At 40.4% G+C, this 24320-nt stretch overlaps 2 protein-coding genes and 1 long non-coding RNA gene across 4 annotated transcripts; all 3 read left to right on the top strand.

The window, feature by feature from the left end:
• The first annotated feature begins 1700 nt into the window (after positions 1 to 1700).
• Positions 1701 to 6507, top strand: stmnd1 (stathmin domain containing 1). 2 transcript variants are annotated; one of them, XM_085149149.1, is made up of 5 exons: positions 1701 to 1902; positions 2858 to 3017; positions 4723 to 4862; positions 5583 to 5714; positions 5850 to 6507. In XM_085149149.1, exons 1-5 carry the CDS (start codon positions 1852 to 1854, stop codon positions 6225 to 6227), a joined length of 861 nt encoding a protein of 286 aa, XP_085005275.1. In that variant the 5' UTR covers positions 1701 to 1851; the 3' UTR covers positions 6228 to 6507. The 2 variants fall into 2 exon arrangements, with proteins under 2 accessions (XP_085005275.1, XP_085005276.1); XM_085149150.1 differs by having other exon boundaries at positions 1702 to 1845.
• A 2107-nt stretch (positions 6508 to 8614) lies between these two features.
• On the top strand, positions 8615 to 20034 carry rbm24a (RNA binding motif protein 24a). The gene is made up of 4 exons (XM_085149153.1): positions 8615 to 9076; positions 10249 to 10372; positions 10489 to 10543; positions 17453 to 20034. Exons 1-4 carry the CDS (start codon positions 8909 to 8911, stop codon positions 17808 to 17810), a joined length of 705 nt encoding a protein of 234 aa, XP_085005279.1. The 5' UTR covers positions 8615 to 8908; the 3' UTR covers positions 17811 to 20034.
• Positions 11272 to 15431, top strand: LOC146493288 (uncharacterized). Its single transcript, XR_014872035.1, has 2 exons — positions 11272 to 12143; positions 12187 to 15431. It is a non-coding gene; the product is annotated as an uncharacterized LOC146493288 (long non-coding RNA).
• Positions 20035 to 24320: the final 4286 nt, after the last annotated feature.

Here is a 24320-nt window from a genome sequence, read left to right as displayed (position 1 = left end):
ACATAAATAACATTTAATTGGAAAAAAAAAAAAAAAAAACATCAGCAGAACCCGGCACAGAATATAACAGACTAAATGAGAGACAGGATGTGGGGAGGAGTTTGCAGATGTGCATCTACAGTGGCAGGCTAAAATAGCAACTTAAATAGCACTGCCTATATTATTCTCACCTGTTGGATACAGAGAAGCTGATCTGCAGTTGAGCTTGACTTCATGGCCTGTCTGAACTACACTGCCTGGCTGCCTACCCCTCCCTGAGTCTTGTTCTGTCAGAGGTTTCTTCATGTTAAAAGGGAGTTTTTCCTTCCTACTGTCACCAAGTTTCCTCATTTAGATCTGAAATGACTAGCGGTAGCTGTAGGAATCACTCATTTCTATGCGGCCACCCTTTGTAGTCAGGACCTGGAGCTCCTAAACAGCTGATAATCCTGGAACACAAATTGGACAAAGATTCTCACATCATGGAGGTGGAGCAGGAGTTCCAGGCTTTTCTGTCTGACCACGATACCACTGTGGTCCTCACAAACAAGGCCAGACTTCGAAAAGAGACGGGCAGCTCCAGCTCTCCACAGTTAGGTAGAGTGCATTAGACTCTACTGCCACCTGTGGTCTTTACCAAGTGGCGTTTCATTTAGCTTCTGAGCAAACTGATGTTGACTTGTCTGAATTTTCTATTTTCTTATTTATTTATTTATTGTTTAGATTAAACGTCTTGGAAATTTTTTCATGATCAAAACAAACTTAGACCACATTAGTTTCGATATTTTTGCACAATAGAGTTATATTCCTGCACAAATTGGACTCAAGCATTTAAGGTATTCATGAAAAACGAAATGAAGAAATTAAATAAATTAAATTAAATGTATGTATAGTAATTGATTTTTTTTAATCAAAGAGACATCCAATAATAATTTAAAATGTTTTAAATGTCTTTGATTCATGGTGACATTATTTGCATGCATATGTTACCTCTTCTACAAATGGCTATTGTACCGCAATTGACCAAGCCTATCCGTTATATCAGCAGACAAAATAGTTAAACTGAAAGATGCTTTCCCCCCCTCGCTTTTCAGGAGGATATCAGATTACCTGTCCAATATTATATAACCCTCATTAAGCCCATACGTAGGCAACTGCGTTGATGTATTTTGTGGTTTTTGTTCAGAACTGGAAAAAAACAGAAAGTTGCATGTTACCTTCTCCCAAGAAAGAAGAACAGTTATTTTAATCTTGCTTATTAAAAGCGTATCTTATTTGTTGATATTTGTCACTGTCCATTTTTCTTATATTCGTTTTATTTTCATGTTGTTGTTGTTTTAGGAAACGAAGGTCGCACGCACTGAAACTTGGTATCTGAGTAAAAATTAATGGTAAGCGGAACAGTGTGTTGTGTTTTATGTGTCAGGGTCATGTTTTATATAATTATTTTTTGGCACGCTGACTCCTGGCTGAATTATTTAGCAAGCCCCTCTGTTTGTGGTAATCTGGTACCATGCACGTCTAGTGATTTCTGGCACTATTATACTTTTGTAGTCGACTCTACTCCCAAACACAAGTCCGACAACAAATTTGTCATAAGAGTTCATTTAAGGACGATGCAAGCACAAATCTGATCAGAAATTAACGAATTTGATCATTGTACGTAGACTTTGCAGTATCACCTCTTTGACCAGGTCAGATTTATTGTAGCAACGGCCCCTAGCAACGCACGGGACCCATGGAGACTGCAGTGTCTGAGTGAAGGAATGCAAATCTACAACAGTCGATAACACATAGACAACAACAAGAAATCCACAGCTGGTGGTTTATGAATTTCAAGGATTGACTTCACATCGTTGCTTTAAGGTGAAAATGGGATGCATGAACTCCGCGGTCCAAACGCTGACAGTGAATGGAGACGAGGTAGGCTGGGTGTCCCACCACCCACTAGTAAAACTGGGGACAGGACGCTAGAGCTGGTGTTTGTTTGTGACAGTTTTTAAAGAAAATTCATAGAAAGTTGTAAGGGAAGTGAAATTTTCCTTATAGACCTATTGAACATAGATATGTATTATGAAGTCCTCTCTCTAGCAGGAAAAAAAACATTTTGTTCCTTTTATTTGAAAAACAGCAAGCTGAAAGACTGGTATAGCCCAACTTTCTCACATAAACTATAAAGTTAAGGCAACAAGGGCAGGTGCCTTCACAATGCTTCTTCTTCTGTGGTACGAACCTGAGTAATGATGGTTAAGTCTTATCAGACCAGCTTCAGATGTGTCAAGGCAAAAAAAAAAAAAGTTTGGCAATATCAGTGTTAATATATCATACTTTTTATAAAGACTAAAAGTTTAGGCTTGCTTATTATAATACGATTATAATAAAGAAAAGAAGAGACAAATGAAAAGACACATTTTTGGTCATGTCAATTGCAACAGATTTTATAAAAGTGGTTTCCCCTCTAAATCTCATGAATGAATTTATATTTCACACAAACCTCAGTTTATACCATAGTTGAAAAGCATTCCTTAAAAATACAATATGGGGCTCAAAGAAATAAACTTTTTTATGTAGGTTTATTTCACACTGGACTTGTGAACTTGCGCAGTAAACTGTAGTTGTGTTTTATGCTGCTGGGTTATTTTAATAAGTACCAGTGTACACTATAAGAAAATAAAAAGTGAATATGTATTTCGGTGTACTTTTTTTTTTTTTGTAAAATGTAGCTGATTGAGACTGTGAAGTAAACCTATATGACAAATTGATAATACATTAACACAGATGTTACCACGACAAATTCATGTCTGTGGTACCACAGGAATGATGTCAGGATTTAATAATGTCCCCTTTCTGCATTTATTTTCTGTGTCTGTGCTGTCAGGATGACACAGGAAGTAAGGTCAGCGGTCGTGGAGACTCAGCTGTGTCAAAGGGCACAGCAGACAGCGGGGTGGTGATGGGAAACAGAGAAATACCTGGTGACATACCTGGAGCAGTGCCCCGAACACTCCCTCTTCTAACATCAGAGAGCATCAGAGAAAGTGAGTGGACAGAATTACACAGGACAGTGAGTGTGTAGTCTGACTCATCAGGCTGTAGAGAAACAGCTATTTATTACTTTTCCAACTAACACTAAAGGCGTTATTCTTGATCTTATCTAGTGTTCTGGTGTTACTCCTCAGAACTGTATAGCATCTGACCTTCCCATACCTGAACTGGTGTCTTACTGCAGTAATAGATTCCACAGTCTTCTGGATATTTTTGTTCCTTTGACTGTCTCCTTGATCCACTCTGCTCCCTGGTTCACCTCAGAATTGCCTAAGCTTGAAAATACACGTTGTCGTCTGGAACGCTTTCATACAAAGACTGGTCTTATTGTTCATAAAACTATGTATGAGGAACAAATGGGCCACTTTAAGGGTGCCATGTCTACAGCTAATATTTATGGAATATATGTATGGAACATTAATCAAGTCTGGTGAATGGAATATTAGGATTTCCATGGCCTTTTTTTCAATACCAAGATGAGTAATGTCCATCAGCAGCTGGGTCTAGATAATTCTACATGTTGCACACTATGATCTGCCTTCCTCTTTCCCAGTTTCAGTCTCTCAACTGTTGAGAAAATATCTGGATTTGCTGATAAATCTTAACCTTCTACCTGTTGCCTTGACCCATTTTCCACTCAGGCAGTTATATCCTGTTTATTTTGTTCCTCTCTCACTCATTGAATAACTGACATTATCCATTTCTCCCTAATCTCTGCCTTTTTCCTTTACCTCTAGCTGTGATAATTCCAACTCTTAAGAAATCGAGTGTAGACCCATCCAATCTAAATCGTTTTTGTCCAGTTGCTAATTCACCTTTTCATTCAAAAATTCTGGAAAACAACGGTTGCTGTTTAGATATACTGTCACCTTACTAACAATCATCTCTATGAGCATATTGAATCTGGTTTTCAGCACCTTCACAGTACAGACAGCCCTGGTTCTTTAAATAAATAAATAAATAAATAAAATTTTATTTATATAGCACCTTTCAAGATAAAATCACAAAGTGCTTTACAGAGGCAGAAAACAGACATTAAAATCTAAAACAAAACAAAATCAACCAAAAGCAAGTTTAAACAGATAGGTTTGTAACTGCTTTTTAAAAGACATGACTGAGTCCACAGATCTCAAACTCAAAGGGAGTGAGTTCCAGAGTCTGGGAGCCACTGATACAAACGCTCTGTCACCTTTTGTTTTTAACCTTGTATGCGGGACAGCCAGCAACCCCTGGTCACAAGACCTCAGGGACCTGCTGGTTTTTTAAGCCCTTTATGTCTCTCTATCTCTCCATCTCTCACCTCCAGGTCTCTCTGATCTTTTGCACATCACCACTCCATCCTGTTCTCTGAGATCCTCATCCTCTGTTATTCTCATTATACCTTCTGCACTCCTGACGACCACGGGCGTTAGAGCTGGCAACTGAGTGGCTCCTCATGTTTGGAACTCGCTCCCAAATCACATTCGGAACACTGATTCTCTCCCTCTCTCTATAACCACTGTTAAAACACATCTGTTTAAGCTTGCCTATTCCGTTTTATTTTAATTCTGTGATGTATTGACTTTTTTTTCCCGATGATGTCTTCAACTGTTATTTTATCCATACTGTGATTTTGTTATTTATTTGCTTGTAAGATGTCCTTGATGTATAATATGTGTTTGTTTATTTCTTGTTTTTTTTGTTGGTTTGTTTTTCCAGACGTACCTCTGTGGGATAATGAAATAACTGAACGCCAGAAGTCCCACAAGATCCTGGAGGAACTGCTGAATCAGGGCATCATCCCAAAGGAACAGCACAGAGAAAAGAGCAGCAGGGTTGGAGAAGCTTACAGCATCATGGTGAGTACCTGGTATGCACAGCATGGTACGACCTTACAGGCCAGTTATCTGACAGCTTTACTGCAAATGGAGCTTTACTTTTAGTAGAAAGAGAAAGCACAGTGATATAAACAGGGTACATATTCTAAAAGATGCATTTTTTTCTCAACACATCTGACAAAGGGAAATAAAAACAACACTTTTTCCATAGCCTGACTGCTAGCGTCCCTGAATCTGTGGCATCCACAATAATGCTGCAGTTCAACAAACTTTTACTAAAGAAAAAGAAAATAAGGAAGAACACCATGAACCAAGCACAAAATGGGCTGCCTGATTCCATCTTTGCCCCTAAACTGATACTCATAAGCTAAACTATCCATCCATTCCATTCTGCATATTAAATTCAGGGTCACGAGTGTGGGGGGTTGGGGGCTGGAGCTTATCCCGTCTGCCATAGGGCGTGAGACGTGGTACAGACAGGTTGCCTGTCTAAAAAGATGCATGAAGTGTTTTCTGTCATTCCTGTTTTACTTCTGTTGCGTCTTGTGTTTCTAATTAAAATAAAGTGTTAGTATTTGATGGAAGAATTTATATTTGTTTGTAAAATGATCTGCTGTGAAGAAAACAAGTGTTTAAATTTAAAATTTAGGATTTGTTTTAAAGTTAGGGATAAAGTTATAGTTGGAGAAGTAGTAGTAATGGTTTTATGTCTAAACAACTTTCTGTGTTTGTATGCATCAGCTGGACGACAATGAAGGTGCCCGGCGCAGGCCTCCTGCCAGACTGGAGTCTCTGAAGGTGAAGAAAGCTCAGAAGCTACACACCAGAGAAGAGTTGGAAGAGAAGATCCGGCTGGCTGAAGAGAGACGCAAGGTGCCGTGTCTGCGTGACCATTTTCCCCAACACCTCAGCTCTGTCATGTCTTTTGGTTTGGTTTGTTTTGTTTTGTTTTTTACCAGAGTTTTCTAAAAAGAAACAAATTATCTTGCACTCTCCACTCTCTTTCAGTTAAAAGAAGATAAGCTCAAGATGCGTTTAAGGAGCAAGTCTGCACGTGTCCGTGTCCCCGCCATCATCTCCAGCACCGAGAAAGACAAAGACACGTCCATCACCCCTGTGGAGACACTAGCGGCACCACATCCCAGCCAGGTGATGCGTGAGGCTGCAGAGGGAGGAGAGTGGGTGAGAGAGGATGGAGATGGCAAAAGGCAGTGCGAGGAAGAGGCGAAGAAGGCAGGGAAGAGAGAAAGGAGAGAGGAGGGAGGAGAGAGTAGAGAAAAGGAAGAAGAAGAAGAGATGACCCAGGTGCAAGACTTCACAGCCTCAGGGGAGCTGGAGTGTGATTCTAGCTTCCAACATGCAGACGACAAAGAAGAAGTATTTTAAACTATTGCACAAATCAGCCATCAATCAGCACAAGGGGGTACGGGAAGAGGAACTAAGCCAAAAATACATTCATTTTGCACAGTTGAGAGTTGTTTAAACTTGTAAAATAAATGTATTAGCAATGTGTATATATATAATTGAACTTAATGTTGAAGCTGTGAAGGTTTGCAGAAGAAAAACATGAAAGCACATTGGAACATGAGGGTTTTCCATTAAATTCAACGCATTTTACCTCACTGAACACTTTAATAAAGATTAATTGATGCACTTCATACCAAAAGACCAAATCGATTTTTGTGAGTGCTTTTGGTTGTTTGGTGTTTGTTTGGTTTTTTTTTCACTATAACTGAGAGAAATTGCTGTGTTATCCTCTCACGTTGCTGTGAAGGTTGTACTCTGTGCAGCTGTTCTGTTGGACATAAGGTGGCGCTGTTTCAGTGGGTTAAATGTGTGTTGCAGCTTGTCTTATAGAAGAGTTAGCGTGCCTCTTCTATAAGACAAGCCATGAGTGCTTTTGGCAACATGTGGGGAAGGGCTTGGTGTAAAAAGATGTGTTTAAGGCAAAGTAGGAAATCCCCATTTTCTCGTTTTTTATGGTTCAGAGAGTGTGTGAAAAACAAGTGTGTGATCAGTCATTTATTACAATCCATAAAATGTAAACGCTTTAGAGGTTAACCACAAAAAAAAAAACAGAACATCAAAACATATTTTTGAATGAGAGGTTAGGGCTGAAACCTAAGTGTGACTGCTGTGGCCATTCAGCTGTTTCCTTGACCTTTGACCTTCAACTTTCCTTTGCCTGACTGGCAAATGATTGCCAAGCACCGATCATTTGCCAAGCACAAAGCTCAAGCTTTGTGCTTGAAAGATGTTTTAAGTTTTAATTTCTCTAAAAACAGCCAATATGGAAACAGCATTTACAAAGTGGACTTAATGTTTGCAGCGGTTCAAGGTTCCTGGTGATAAAGAATAAATGAAGCTTTCATTGGGGGGCGGCATATTGTTAGAGGATTCAGACTAGTCAGCATGCTGCAGAGACAATAAGAGCATGCAACCTAACCGGATCCCCATTGTTGAGCTTGAGAAACCTGATATCAATCCCCCTTTATTCTGACTTTTAAGGGCGTGTGGCTGCATTAATAAAACAGCAAGTGAACGGAGACACGGCAGAAAGGCGCTTTATCAGGTTGCATTTCATTGTGATGTGACGTCCTGCAGGTGGAGGTGACAGCAACACTGGCTCTTGTCATTCTTTTAGCTGGAAGAAGACAGATTTTGGTTGGAGGTGAATAAAAATGCGATTAGTAATCTTTACTGATCTGTGTTTCATAAAGTTTAGACTGGTCATCAGTGGCTTCCCACACAGGAATGAACAGCACTTGGTAATGCTCCCACCGTAAATGTATCTGCTCACTGTAGGATAGATGTACGTATGTAGGCCACCTCGCAGAAGTGAGGCACCATGAATGATTAACAGCAGAGTTCACTCTCACATTACCGGAGTTGAATTAGCTCTTCTGGGCTGTTCGGGAGGATATTGAGAGATGCAGCAGTATGGCCTCAACGGACACTGACACCTCTGTTTCAAACTTTTTACACTGGAATAATGACCTTTCCACTCAAGAAGCAACACAATTAAGACTCTCTAAAGACATACACCTCACGTATTGTGCATGACTTCTTTCTTTACTTATTTATTCAACAGGGACAGGCATGCCATTAAACAGCAATACACCAAAAATATAAGATGCAAGCGCCAGATTATACCAAACTACTAATTCACATCTGTAGTCCCAGCCATTCAAGCTGGACTGTGAATCTTCTCAAAGGTGTTGATCTGCTGTTTATAAAAGGGCTGAACTCTTTTCCCCCATTCTATTTGTGAATAAATAAATAAAGTTTATTCTATAAATGTAAAATATCTAAAACTTTATTTTAAACTGTCAAAACTAAAAGATTGCCAGTAGAAAGTGAGTACGGTTTACTTGAGTTTAAAGTTAGTGCTATTTGTTCATTGTGAGTCCAAAGTACTTAAAATAACTTTATTTTTCTGAGAGATCACTACTTAATTAATCAGTTCAGCTCACATATTAGTTGACATTAGTTCAACTGAGAACTAAAACACTGTGGAGGGTGAAAAAACCCCTGAAACATCCAAATTATTTTTCACTTGAGCTGTTCCTGAGTCACAGGTACTTTTTGTGCCAAACGTATCATCAGTAGAATCGGGTTTTGTTGGGCCCTGATGGTTCATTAAACGCGGATCTTTGTGGTGAAGGAGCTCCAATGTTTCACACTGAGCCGCACTTCCCAGCTGTTTGTGCACGCTGGTGGGAGGAACTAAAAAAGTGGGTGGAGTTAGAGGCAACGCATTTAGGAATGGGTTCCAAACCTATTTAGTTAGACGGCAGAGTTACCAAGAAGAGCTGGAAACACCTGCTGGCATCTTTGGGACAATCCGCTCCATATTTCTACCCTCTTACTGTCGAACTTAAATCTACCTCCAGGCTTCTTTTGTCTTCTTTTCTCCTCTGAAAAACTTTGGAGCCAACTGATCTCTCACTTTCTCTCTTTCTCTATCTCTCTAGTCATCCAAAGTATTATCGATAAGGAGACATTGCACTACTACTATTATTTTTTTTATAGTTTCTATTTATTGAATTATTTTTTTTGCACTAACGATGCACACCACGCAAAAGGACACGACCTATACGAAGATCTTTGTTGGGGGTCTTCCCTACCACACCACGGATTCCAGTCTCAGGAAATATTTTGAAGTTTTTGGTGAGATTGAAGAAGCAGTGGTCATTACCGACAGACAGACCGGCAAGTCTAGAGGTTATGGATTTGTAAGTATCACTCAGTAACACCACAGCTTTCCACGGGAGTTTATTTGCGTCTATTCGCGCAAGTTCCAGAAATTTGTGTCACCACGTTTCTTCTGTTAAGGCTCGCTTCTGTTGCTGTCTTGCACAACACCATGACTAGCATTGATATATCTGTGGGTCACGGGTTGTTTATGTTTTGATAAGCAGCTCCTGCTTAAATTTGTCACTGGCTTCTGTTGCAATCTCGCACCCACCAACTTGTTGCGCGCTGGTATGCGCCCTGACACGCATTTTTTAAAGGAGCTGTTCACACAGTGGCAGCTGCGGTGGGCTGAAAGAAAACTCTCGATTATGTCTTGATATTGTAGAGCAGGTTTTTTGAAACGGTCACAGTTTCTTCCTCTTAGGGTAGTTTACACAGTCTTGCTGAGACTTGCCATCAAACCGGAGAACCAAAGTTTTTAATGTTTTTGTTTTGTTTTTTTTGTTGTTTTTTTTGGGGGGGGGGGGGGGGTTGGAGACGAGCAACCATCTACTCACGGTTATTCAATAATAAATCTTTTTATTTGTACATATACATATAGTTTGACTAAGCTAACCTTCATATACATGTAAGAGAATTATCCAAAAAGAGAAATATGGAAGCCAAGCCTGAGCCTTTATTTAAGTAACCTAATTTTTTTCTTATCTACCCTTGATTTAATCAAATATTTACGTTTGTGTGCTGGGATCAACGTTTAACTTCACGTTTGCTTAGATCCTCTCTTTACTGCTCTTTCTAAATCATATTTATTTTATTATTTACCTTTACTTTATTGTCTCCCAAATAATGCTTATGGTCAAGCTCACATGAATCCCTCTGATTAGAATTAAAGGCTGTAAAAGGAGAACTGAGGGCTTTGGTTTGGTTCTGGTGGTCAGCCTGGCTACCGTTCACTGCTGATAAGTTTCATCACATCCACACGAGGGTGATAAATGTGTGTGTGCTGTCAAATACCTGCCACTGTCAGTGATGGCCACACAGGCGCACACAGAAGGAGGCCACACACACACACACACACACACGCACACACACACACACTTATACTTCTTTGAAACATGTGGTTTCCCTCTTTCTTACAAGCTCCAATCATTATTGAACCCTCAACTGCCTTTAAAAACGTCCTTCAGCTCTTCGTTTATCCTTCTCTCAGGTGACAATGGCAGACCGTGCAGCCGCAGATCGGGCCTGCAAGGACCCCAACCCGATCATCGATGGCAGGAAGGCCAACGTCAACCTGGCATACCTGGGTGCCAAGCCTCGGGTGATGCAGCCAGGTAAGACCAGCCAGTAGGATGTTTGTTTGTACCTCAGGGTTTGAATCTTAAATATAATTTCAAGTTGTTGCTAGAAGTCAGTTTTTGTCTGTATTTGAAGTTATTTTGTCTTGCAGGTTTTACCTTCGGTGTTCCCCAGATTCACCCAGCATTCATCCAAAGGCCTTATGGGTAAGGACTAATGAGTCGACATGTATTCATTTCCTTGAATAAATGATGACTAATCATCAGAGTTGGAATGTAAGCTATAAATACACCTTTTCTTCCCCAATGATTGTCCACCCAAAAAAAAAACCTCAAGTCAAAACTGCTTTTCCTAAGTTCGACTGTTTGCAGAAATACGTGTGAGTGTAAATACATTCTTGTGTGAGTGTGCTGAGTGGACAGTGATGGAAACTTTACAGCCTCACTCAATGTTATCTATCTTTCTCTGGTTCGACAGGCTCGCTCTCGGTTAAGCTAACTGTGCTGGTTTGTGGAATAGTTCTGATCAGAGAAAAGGAATTACCTGTAGACTCAAACGCACACAAACAAGCTCTCAAAATGGTGATTACAGATGCATGTACGTGGGTTTCGTTTGGACTTCTTTTTCATTTTATTTAAATAGAACTTAGCTTTGTGTGCCGTCATGAAGTGGTGTTGTTAGCTAAACCGTGTGCTTTCTTTACTTTAGTGATAAAAAAAAGTAAAAGAAAAGAAAAAAAACTGGACTGATTGTTGTTTTTGTGGGGTGTTCTTTTTCCTTTTTGTGGAAGCGTGTCTACTTTGCAGAGGAGAAGATTTTTTTTAAATTATTATTATTATCATTGCTTTTAGCTTGTGGTTGATCTGTTTTGTTTAACAGGATCTGCTGTTACATGTTTCTTTCTCCTCCTTCTGGCTGTCTTGTTTGAGTGAGTGGTGATGTTTCTGTGTGGAGTTTCTTTCTTTCACCCTTGCCCCCCCACCCCACACTTTCCCCTCAAAATAACAAAGCCTATCACTGCTTGCGTGTGCTCAGTGCATCTTCCTGCTGTTTCTTACATTAACACAACACGGCAGAGACCAACTCACTGTGAAATGACCTCTTGTGGTCTCTCAGCCTCCTTTTCTTCGCACTATTGGGAGATGCGAATGTCTTATGAATGAACCGAAAGCATCCCAGTTAAAATGTGAGCTTATATGTGTCTGACTAAACCTGAACATACGGGGGTTATGGGGTCTCACTGTGCATCTGCACACGTCCACATGCACCCAGCTCAAGTCAGTCAGCACCAAAGTCTCCACTGTGACACAAACAAATGTCTGGATGTCTCTCTCTCTATCTCTTATTCTCTCAGAGCGAGCTTTCGTCACATGGGCTCGTGGTGTTAAGGAAAACAAGCGCACCCATTGTGCCACACAAAGCCCTGAATGCTGACAATGCAGTCGCATGAAGCTGAGCTGTGTGTGTGTCTGTGTTAGGGGGTCCAGTGAGGGTGCACGAGCTGTCGTTGTGTGTCATGTAAGAGCAGGGAAGAGCCCATTTAAACAGGGTCATGTGAGTGTGTTAGGGGCCGGCCTAACATATAGCCTTTAACTCTTTATCCCCGTTAAGTCGACTTTTGACGTCGCCTCTGTACACTTAATGACAGGTTTTTGCACATCAGTATATTTCAATAAAGGCATGGTTTGACAACCATTAGAGTAGGTTCTGAGTTTTTCCAAGGGTAGCCATCAGGCAGAGAACGTCTAAAGCAAACCCAGTCACTTTGTTCTATAAGCAGACCTGAAATATGGCAGAAACCACTCAGTTCAAAAAACAGCTTCAAGGGTTCCTCCTAGTAGGCAAAAAGAGTTAACCTCCTAGGACCTGGCGTCCAAATATGTGGACATCACATTTTGGGTTATTTAGACCAAAATACTAAATTTTGCTCTACAAGGGCCTGATGTCCACTTACAAGGACATTATGCTGCTACTGTTCTATCAAATTTTTAAACAAATATCCTCATATGTGGCTCCTATTTTTCTTAAAAACAAAAATAAAGTAAAAAAATAAAATCTGGCAATTCTTTGTTTTTACATTCATCAGGCCTCAATCAGCCCAAATATCAAAGAGAACTTAAAAATGCACGCCGTGGAAGAGTTCGGGTCTTAGGACGTTAATATGAATTTGTACAAGTTATGAATCATACATGACTCATATCTGAACAAATGTAAGCACACTGTTAATCTATGAAAGCAAATTACGGACAGAAGTCTTTTTCCATGTACAATAGAATTAAGTCCAGATTTTAGTGAAGAAAATTTACTTAATTAAATGGTATTTTCCCCACAGTGGCCAAAAAGGATGTCAATGTGGCTGTCCTCCGATAGTCCTGTGAGCAGATAGGCTTGCATAACCTTTGCGGCAGTGTCGTCTTTTTTCCTTTTTTTCACATACCTGGTGAGGTTGGGAGGTGAATTCCAAATGGGAATTTAGCATGACCCACTCCAGGGACAGTGGCTGGTGGGGAGAATTCACGAACACGTGTCAGGCTCCAACCCTGTCACTTCACCTTCAGTTTGAACATGGTGCAGAGAAAGTTAAGAGCTAGCCAATCAAATCATCTTTACAGTCGACCCCCACCTGTTTGCGGTTTTTCTGGATTTTCTGTGGAACTAACTGATTTTATTTTCACGACAAAATACATTTTTTATGATTAAAAAAGGTGTGTTTCTCAACATGGGGAAATGGCATCAGCAGACACGGGCGCGGCTACGAAATATCCCAAGACCTTCAAATGTTTTAGGATGATAGTTTAAGGTATATATGGTGTTTGAACTATTTAAATAGGCAGTTATAAGCATTTTTAGAGACGTCTCAAGTATTTGGTATTTGCAGCTGGTTGTGGCCCTTAACCCCAGCGAATACTGGGGGTCAGCTGTATTAAAATGATCCACCAAAGCATTAACTGAGAGAACAACTTGGTTGCCTGTGCAGTTCAGTATTAGATAAAAGAAATTGCTGTCAAAAATCAGCCTGGTGTATATATACAAAGAAGCTAGTGTTTAATGCTAATCGCTAACTGATGCTTGGCCAGATTTCCTTGTAATGATTAGCTATTATTGCTATGGCGATCGCACCAGCAAAGATATCCCCCCAGCTGTGGAAATGTATCTGTGTGAATAGGGTTGTCATGGTATTAAAATTTCAAACTTCGGAAGATTTTGACCACATCCTGCAACAGCAGAAGTAATGGCAAAGAAGTCATATCTCAAAAACTGTTTAATACTTAAGTGTTGTTGAAAATGAAGATTCGGTGACCTCTTTAAAACGTGCTGTTCAGTGTTATGAATGTTAACTACTTCAGCTGTTAGTAATGGTAGGAGCTAGTTCAGTGCCTGCCTGGAGACCACTGTTGTTGTGATTTGTTGTGACTATATAAATAAAACTGGATTGAATACAAGCGTCACAAAGCGAACTCAGGGGAGGCAGAAACCTGCTGTGGAGCAGAAGACCTCGTAAACAGATTAGAAGAAAAACTGCAACGAGTAAACAATTAAACCTCATGACTTTCTGGCTGCATTCTTCCTACACATGCCCCACTTTGCGTTCCTTCTGTCCTTGTCCCCACAAATATGTGGAGACGTACACTTCTACTCTATCCACAAGGGACTCTGCAGAGAGTCTGTTTTTAACACAATAACAGTAACTATACAGATATCCATCTTCTTCAGGGAGCTCCAGAGATGTAAGGCAGCCATTGAGGAAAATTTACATTCATAACCTTTGAGAACATCACACTGCTCGGATTAAGTTCTAATATCCACATAAACACCAGGCCTTAATAAATTATCTTATATGTAAACAGCTGACCCGAAGTCTTCGGTCTGATTTAGAGAAATACTAGTGTGTAACTGCAGCCACGATCTCCACAGCAGGGAATAAATTTGTTAGAAGTAAACTCAAAGTGAGAGAGGCTTAGGATGAAAGCTCCGGTGAAAGATAAAATTCGCAAATCACAAACGTGGCAAACAGCGTCCTCTCTTCCTTTTGAAATGAATCAAAGAACCTCTTTTGATTGATGGTCCCTTGAAGTTTGTATTTTCACAATTTTGTTTTAAGAGACAAACGATCACAGCTGAACATCCTTTTACATCCAGCAGCTCAAAAACTGAAGTTCTTCTCTGCACGCTCAGAAGATGTATCTGTGCTGCTGCTGTTGCTGTTAATACGTCCACACAGAATGACTGGTGAAGGTTTCGCGCAGTAACTTTATCCAGGTAGCCATCTGTGTTTGGATTACGACTATGTTACAAATACTTAAGTGCATCAGAATCACAGTCAGCTTGGTCGTAACAACTCTTTAAATTAGGAAATGTTTGTGACGTCAACCTCTCGCACTTTGATAACGAACAAGTCCACATGGCAGACAGCATGCAGGCTGGAAGACAACCTTTATTTAGCCTTGAACTTTATTGACTACTGCGACCTTCCAATAAAGAAACACACACACAGGAACAGTCAGACCAGCATACCTGCACAAATCAGCTACATATACTGGGAATAGACTGGGATAACTTAAATGCTCTTATTTTATGACCATCTGCACAGAGAAAAGCCGTTTTTAATTTGTTTATTTTAATGAGGCAGAGCTTCGCTTCCTATGGCCGAAAACACCGCTTATGCTATGTGAATATCTGTGTGTGTTATTCAGTCTATACCAACTTATACAGCTCAGCACCACCAGTATCTTGTAATTCAGATTTAATAATGTAACTGCAATAAGATCTAGGAGTCAGACAAATATTAGAAAGTGTGCGCAAAGATGCGAATATCACATTATGAGATTATTAGATTTGCTGTCTTGCACAATGCATTTTCAGAGCACAGCACTCTATGCTTGCATAGTGCTTAGATTATCGAATTATATTATTATAGATCTAGTACTAACATGAGATCTGAAGTCCTGTTAGGGGCTTATTTGCTGTGCTTTTCACACAGTGCACCTGTGGGTCAGCTGCTGCCTTTTTAATTGATTAATTCAAATTCTGGCATCAACTGTGCAAACAGAGTTACAATGTGTTTGTTGATCGGTACACTCAAACCCCCCCCCCCCCCCCCCCCCCCAAAAAAAAAAAAACCAAACTCAATAAACATGAAGTAGTAACTTTGAATAAAATGCAACTGAAATATATAAGAGGTGTCTTTATTAAAATAATTAACAATTAAGGATAATTTGCTTGGTATAAACTGAATGAATGCCAATTAAGTAAATTTCATTGGACCAGAACCCTTTAATTATACTCATGTAACAAAATTAAATGGAAAACTTACACTTAATTAATTAGTTGATTTGTTTTTTGGGGGTTTTTTTGTTTGTTTTTTTTGAGTGTGTTAGACCAGCAAATACTTGCACAATTGAGGAGTCGAGCAGTGGGCGAATCTTCCACGCCTGCCATATGACGTCTTTCCTCTCTGTTGATAATTCAGTGATTTCACACGAGATAACAGCCTGTAAACATCTCTCGGCACCAGTGCTGCTATATTTTTTTTATTTATTAGGCCAGTAAAATATCTAAAGCCTTACTGAGCTCACTGAGTTTCTTTAGTACCACTTTCAAAGTGAGTTTTTTGAATCACATGATGCTGAAAATGCTGCTTCAGAAGGTTTTCTAATTAGTTTAACTCTGAAAAAAACAAAGAATCTTCTCAGGATAGAAATTTTCTTACCGGCCTTCAAAAATGCTCCTATGTGGGTATCTTTAGCAACAGCAACACCATCCCTTCACATTTCCACCCCTTTGCTTTTCACGTCTTTTTTCAGTTGAGTGATTGTGCTGTGCCCTCGTCATGGTTGTTGCTTTTGTGAAATGTTTTTTTCCCTATATATCCTCCTCTCTGACACTTTGCTCTTTATGTTCTCTCCTGTTTTTCCTGGTCCACTGTTTTCGGTTGGGATGTGGATTGGATTTGGATAATGGAGTGCTCACAATAGGGTTGCCACGATAGATCCCACTTTTTTTTTTTAAACTTTCTGATCGTTTTCTCTCTCAATCCAGACGATAAAGTGACCACCTGATATCCACTGATTGTGCAGATTTTTCCTCAACAGATTTAACAGCAATCGTTATTTAAAGTTAGATGCGCGGCTGTTACTGGAATTCTGTTTTCTCACTTCGTTTGAGTTAAATTCGAGGAGAGGGGATGTCAAAAAGGCAACATTTCTTATTTTTGCTTCTTACTAAAAAAGTTGATTTTCACTTCTCTCATTCAGAATGGTGTCGATTATAAAAACTCCCTTCCTGCTTGCTGTGCAGCTGAGTTTCCAGACCTTATAGAGACTGGGGGCTGGGATAAGGCTATGTCATGGAGGGCAGAATGTGCTCATTGTTCAGAATTGTTTATTTAATCGAAACATCCCTCTCAGTGCAGAGCCTAGTCCCAGCTCCCCCCACAGCCTCCGTGGCTCATTGTCCCGACACAGAGGGGGAAATGGCCAGCAGCGTCCCTTTTTAAAACTGTCCAGCTGTCAAAGTGGCAGTGACATTTTCACAAAGCTTCCCTGGGCTCATCTACTCTGTTCACACACACACACCCCACCCCCTGCCACTGTAAGCCACCCGAACCCCGCTGCCCCTGCTCTCCCTCCAGCAGGCAGGGGACAGCACAGGAGTTAATGTACAAATTGACCATCGATGAGCTGCAAGGCTACAAATCTCAACCCTCTTCTTTCTGTTTTGTCTCCACAACGCAAACTCAAACATGCCCCTCATGCTCTGCCTCATAGAGAAGATGATGTCAGTACTTCATCTAGATGTAATCATACAAAAGTAATTGTTTTTAATTAAGAAGGGAAACAAAGAAAAAAAAGTCTGGGTGTTGAAAGATTTTCTCACGTTCTAGTCTTATTTTCTAGTCAAACTTTTTCTATTTTGGCAACCCTATATTGTTCTAATCCTTACTAGCAGGCATTTCCTTGCTCTTCTTGACTGGTGAACTGGACTGGGTCTGGGTGGTGGGAGGGCGCTTGGCCGCAGTGTGGTGGAGTTGGGTTTTTGGGGGGTTGGGTCTTACTGTCTTTTTAATGTTTGGCACTGAATCAAACAACTGTCACATCTGTGTGTTTCTCCCACAGCATCCCGGCCCACTATGTGTATCCTCAGGCCTTCGTTCAGCCTAGTGTGGTCATCCCTCATGTGCAGCCTGCAGCCGCTGCGCCTCCCACTGCCTCATCCCCCTACATCGACTACACCGGAGCCGCCTATGCACAGTATTCTGCTGCAGCAGCCAACGCTGCCGCTGCCGCTGCCGCCGCTTACGAGCAATACCCTTACACCGCCTCCCCAGCGGCCACAGGCTACGTGGCCACTGCCGGATATGGCTATGCTGTCCAGCAACCTTTGGCCACCGCTGCCCCGGGCTCAGCCGCTGCTGCAGCCGCAGCCTTTGGCCAGTACCAGCCTCAGCAATTGCAAGCTGACCGCATGCAATAGCAGGTCCTGCAAGTGCTGGACATGCAGAGCAAGGAGGAGGCCCACCCCAGCTACAGCTGATCTGTTAAAAAAAAAGAAAAAAAAGAGAGGGAGTGGCGTTAAGGGTGTGGCGTGTCAACAGCTCAGAAGCAGAGTTGCTTTAAAAAGGTGATGATGATGATGATGATGATGATGGTGATGATGGTGAGGTGGGAACTTTTTACAGTAACTTTTCAACTTGCTGTGCTTCAACCAAAAAAAATGAAAAAACAGAAAACGAAAAAAAGCCGCAGGACAAATAATGAAAATGGTTTTCTATTATTATTATCATTATTGTTGTTGTTGTTATTATTACCATGATTATTATTATCATTACTATTATCATTGTAGTACAGTACTTATTTTTAGAGATCCAGGAACTAATCCCTGTGGTTGGTATAGGTCCTATTGCTGTCTTTAACGTTAGTTTTTAGGAAAATACTCCTTTTTTCCCTCTTGTTAGGTTATTTAATGCCCTCATAACATTTATATTTATTATTTGTTATTATTAAACACTGAGGGCTCTGCTTGTTCTTTTTGTCTTTTCAAGTGCATTTTTGGAAGTTGATATTTTCTGATAATCAGGGAAATGGAACGGTTTCCACTGTGTTAGCTATTATTTTGTGTGACTCGCCGTGTCACAAACATTTGAAGAACTACCTTATTATCTTCCTGATGCTGAATGTCCTTTTTTTTTTAACTCTGTGTCTCTCAACCTCTTGACCTATGCAAAGCAAACAAATCACCATGAGACAAAGAAACAAAGAAAAGAAACTGAAAATGTCATCAACTCTGACTTGACTCTTGGACTGAAAAAAAAGGGGGACTTGGCAAATAAAACAAAGGCACTGACAAAAGGAGAGAGACTGAAAAATGGCTTCGGACAATGAGAAACACTAAATCTGTTGCTTTTCCACGTTTCGCTCATATGTAAACTGACACATACATCCAGAGCTGCACACATAGCAGTCAAAGACAAAGGCAAGCGCAGTCGTGCTTCTCTCTGGCTCCGCTTTTGAGAGAAGCAGAAAGAGGGAGAGCAGCAGCAGCTGCTGGTGGGGGGTTGGACAGAGCCAGCTCCAGCGCCACACAGACGGATCACTCTGGAAAGAACGCTTCACTTGTGCTCGTTTGTTGAGTTGTCACATTTTAATCCCCGGCCGAGCCCTTTGGGAACCAACTTTAACCACCACCCCCACCCCACTCGACTCGTCCTCCACCCCGGTCATTCAGCACTGCCCCCGTCAGCATTTCCACCTCTGTGCTGCTGTAGTCAGGTACGCACTCACAAACACTTTCACCAAAGCCACCCCGACAACTGGCCTGCCTCATGTCTGTCAAGAACACCAGGTGGGGTGGGAGGATGTGGGTTTCCTCTTTGACATTGTGTTGGTCTCTCTTAAATGTGCCTTACATTTTTACTGCTATTTAAGAGAGAAAAAAACTTTAAAAAAAACTTAAAAAAAAAAAAAAAAAAAAAAAGAGAGAGAGATAAATCTACTATTTAAGATATTTATTTTTGAGGGTTGACTATGTTGACACTCTGAGAGTAGAGACTTAGTGGCGGTACTGTATTAATAATATGATGTACTCATCTCAAGGCATATATAAGTTATTGATTAGTTTTATTATCATTATTATCATTATTATTATTAATAATAACATAATCAACCAAATTGTTGATGTAGGAGTTATTTAAAAATGTGCACTGTACTTCTATTTTTTATCTTTTTTGATTCTTCAGAACATGACATTAAATATCAGCTTCATGCCTTTTTCTATGGAAGAACTTTATTTAAATGCAGGCCTCCTTGCATGCAGACAGTACTCTGCCTCTTCTATGTTTAGAGAAGAGGAAAAACTAATCTTTTTTTTCTTTTTTGGTAAAAAGAAGCAAAAAAAAGCTGCTTTTCTCTACTAGAATGTATAGCTGTTGTCGAGGTTTCAGTAGCTGTGCTCTTTTTTTGCTTCATATTCATCAGATGGGCAATTTTACACTGTTGGGAATTTTTATACTTGAACTCTTTCTTACAAGGGAAATAAAATAAACAACAAAAAAAAGTTTAATGAAGCTTTTCATTGTCACTGGATGAGGGCATGTAAAGTGTTATTATTAAATGCAAAGGTCCTGTTGATATTAAAACCTTTACTTCAGAATATCAACTTAATTTTCTCAAATTGGAATAAAATGTTCGATATTTAAGAAGGCTGCTTGTCTTTTGTTTACAGAAACACATGCTGTGGTTACTGGTCTTTCTCCACAAATACACCTCAGTCTACTGTTAACAGATTTCTGCTTTGATATGTATGAAAATCCAGAGTTTGTTATAAACAAAAGAATATGATTGGCGTGCATGCCGGGGGGAGTGGTCAGGGAGTGTGACTACAGGCTGCTTAGTAAACAATTAAACCGTCAATAACTGTAGCAAGTAAAATGCTAATGCTAATGCAAATTTGCTATCATTTAATTGTGATGGGAAGTAAATGTACACTTTTTAAATAATGGTGCTGAACAGCTACCCCTGTTCTACAGTGTGATTTGACAAGACATAAACCTATTAACTTCTCATTTTTGATGGAGATTGACAACAGTTGGTAGTTTCTCTTTGCCAGAAACAAAAGAATTTGTTTGACAGTGCTCACTGGACTGACCAATACTCTATGTGAAAGACCCCAGTTTGGGTTCAAACCAGTAACTCTATTTCTGGGAGCTTAAGCTGCCCAATAACCCTTTAGCCTGAACCATGAAATAATTGCCACCGAATTCTATTTTTTGAAAATGGATTGTTTATTTATCCTTTTGACAAATAAAATAAAAATAATTCAATATTAACTACATTAGATATTATATATATTATATTTTAGTATTGATTGTATTTTATTTAGCATGTAATTGTATTGTAATCTATTTCTTAAAAATGAAATATAACATTTATTTTGGTTTATGGGCCCCTTTTCCATTAGTACCTACTTGGATCGACTTAGACCTGCTCAACACAGCTTTCTGGGGCGATCGTGGCTCAAGAGTTGGCAGTTCATCTTGTAATCGGAAGGTTGCCGGTTCGAGCCCCGGCTCTGACAGTCTCGGTCGTTGTGTCCTTGGGCAAGACACTTCACCTGTTGCCTACTGGTGGTGGTCAGAGGGCCCGGTGGCGCCAGTGTCCGGCAGCCTCGCCTCTGTCAGTGCGCCCCAGGGCAGCTGTGGCTTACCATCACCAGTGTGTGAATGGGTGTATGACTGAATGTAGTGTAAAGCGATTTGGGGTCCTTAGCGACTAAGTAAAAGCTCAATATAAATACAGGCCCCACTGTCGCCAAGTGCTTGTAATAGGGGTCATTGGATTATTGGGATTTCGTCTGTATTATTGTAGGGTCTTTACAATATAAAGCACCCTGAGGTGACTGTTGTTGTGATTTCGTGGTATATAAATAAAACTGAATTAAATTAAGATGGGTTAGTGAAGAGCACCCTTGTCAAACTAAATAGAAGCAGCTGTGTCCGTGTCCAAACCAAGAAGGTCTTTCAAATGAGGCCACTGCCATGAAAGGTTATGAAATGAAAACAAAGTTGACCATGGATATTTAAAAAAAAAAAAAACTGTTATAAACATAAGAATAGCAAAATTATATTTTTAACAGGTTTTCATAATTTCTGAAATGATTGTGAAAAATTGTGTTTATTTATGTTTGAACATAAATATGTGACTCTGTAAGTCTGAGTGTGCGTAGTCCCACATGAAACCACGTTATGAAACACTGGAGTTAGTCACGCCCAGATTGAGTAACCATGGATACTAATCAAGTCGAGGCCTATCAATGATTAATCCCTGCTCTAATCAATAAGTCATGTTAGGAAGAGTTAGCTGCTCGCTTTCTGACGTCTTTCATTCTACTCAGAGGAGCATTTTGGTCGCCACTGAAACATGAAACTGGGTCACATTTCTGTGAGTGTTGACCGTGACACAGCATGGACGCAGCAAGGCCTTATGGGTGAAATCAACAGCAGCCAAAGCACCTGACATCATGCCGTAACAAGATTAAAGCTGTTACTTTATTAAAAAAGGATGATCCACAGCTGCAACCCTCCTCTAGCTGGAGTTTGAAATGGCCTCAGAGTTTAGGATGACAGAAGGGACTGCTCTGTGAAAACAGGTGGAGGTTTTATATCTTGTGGGTGGAGGTGCTCCTTAAAGTGGTAATGCTTTCTTATTAGAAACTTGTTAAAAATACATACACTGGGGGAAAAAAAACTAAAGAAAGAGTCACAGAAGGAGTGGCAGGCTTTCAAAGGATTAAAGAAATCTGTAGTTTTTGCTTGTGGAGAATGTTGTGTAGTCTGGCAATGCATTAAATGTAATGTTGCTCGTATATCCCCTTTTTACTCAGTTTGAGCTTTCAGAGCACTTTCTCCTACAAGTTTCATTCACCCAATCACACACAAGCAAACAAGGCTTGTATCTATACCTAAGCACTTTTTAAAATAAGATTCATGCACACATATTCACACTCCGATGGATACACAGGCAGTGTTGGGAAGGTTACTTTTAAAATGTATTCCATTACAGAATACAGAATACATGCCCCAAAATGTATTCTGTAACGTAAACCGTTACGTTACTCGATGCGAGTAACGTATTCTGAATACTTTGGATTTCTTAATATATTATCATGCTGTTTACAACTACATGAATGTACTATTGCTGTGTGATTTATTACTGTTACTGAAGGTCCGCGGCTCCGAACCGTAGTAAAGGGACCTCTGGCTAATACGGTGGGTTCGTGTCGGGCTCGTAGCCGAAAACTAGCTTTACTTTGAGTCACTTTGCTAGCGAGAGACAGAGAGAGGCGTTGAAAGGCTGCTCCAACAGAACTTATTGTTTTTGGAGGAAAACACGAACACGGTGTACAGTCGAGTCTTAATAGCTTACTTACAACTGGGCTCGTCAGGCACTCTTCTTGGCTGCAGTGGTTATTATTATATTTACATGCTTCCAGCTCCCGTTTTTGCTCGATGACAGCTCGTATTTTTCCTTTTTCTCCCTCCTCGCTCACAGACACATAACGTATGGCAGTCCATTCTCCCTGCAGCACGGACTACACTGCCTATGATGCTACATTCTTTAGAGCTATGCCTGTAGCATTCTGCCTATTAGCTTAGCACAACAACAACAACAACAACAAGGCCTCTCTCACCCAGGAAACACGCAAAGAGAGAGCTTCACCCTGTTACTATGGCAACAGTAACGCTGCCACCTGGAACAACAGAACGTAGCTGTCAAACAAAACCCAAACAGTCCTGACCCGCCACAATATGAAACGGGGAAGTACCGCCGTGTAATCCATTTATTTCAACAAAGTAACTGTATTCTAAATACCACCTTTTTAAACGGTAACTGTAACGGAATACAGTTACTCATATTTTGTATTTTAAATACGTAACGGCGGTACATGTATTCCGTTACTCCCCAACACTGTACACAGGGAACAACTAAGTGTTCAGGATCTTGGCCAAGGATGCTTCAACACATGGAGGAGTTGATAATCAATCCACTGACTTTCCAGTAATCACAACCACCCCAAACGTCAGGTAGTGAAGAACTAACAGACACATAAGCACCAAAACGGGCAGTTCTTCTAATGGCCACTTGAATCTGACTTGAAAAGTGAGTCAGGTTGGGACAGACATTTACATGGTTACAGCCTGCTACAAAAAACATTTTGGACCAAATTCCTACTTAATAGTCTGAGGTCTTTTGTAGGCGTAGTCCAGGGAGGACTCTGGTTGGTATACCTGTTCCTCATCTTCAAACTATGACAGTGCTTAGCACTGGAAACTGGAACTTTAGATGGGGGTCCCATTACCTGGACCTGATTCTAACTTATGCCCTGGATAACTCTGAAGACTCAGTGTTATTGCACATTCTCAAGATTGTTTATTAATCTTTTTAATTTATTTGTCTGTGTCTAAAGCTTCCTGTTCTGTTTTGTTTATATTAGTCTAAACTTTGTGTGAAGTGGCTAACTTCACCATCACCAGTATTTAGCAGTGCTGAAATTGTAGCTTTTGAGAATTACCTCAGAACATGTCAGCTAGCTAGCTTACTGGAAACTTCTAACTACACTCAGCCTCACTGATTCCTAGATGCTACACCACACTGTTACCATACTGTTTATAAAAGATGGCTGGGCATTCATTAGAAAAGTCCCATTATGAAACATCAAGCTGTGCATTTACATGGCCCCTGCCTTGTTGTTTTGAAATCAGATGTGGTGGGCAAGGTGCAGATGACAAGGTAAGCCTGTCCTAAACCATACTTGACTTTATCCTCTTGTCCTCTATTACTATAATGCTGACTGTCATTTACAAGTAAACCCCTGCTGTCCGTTAGAGAGAATGCAGATTTGAAACACTTCTACTCTGGCTTTGCTTTTCAGACCTGAGGGGTCAAGGAAGGAAGTTCACCACCACCAGGCTTTCTTTGCATTAGGTGG

This window comes from Neolamprologus multifasciatus, chromosome 22 (assembly GCF_963576455.1).
Source record: "Neolamprologus multifasciatus chromosome 22, fNeoMul1.2, whole genome shotgun sequence".
Lineage (NCBI taxonomy): Eukaryota > Metazoa > Chordata > Actinopteri > Cichliformes > Cichlidae > Neolamprologus > Neolamprologus multifasciatus.
The sequence above is the reverse complement of the archived record's forward strand: the minus strand, read 5'-3'. Positions and strand labels throughout refer to the sequence as shown.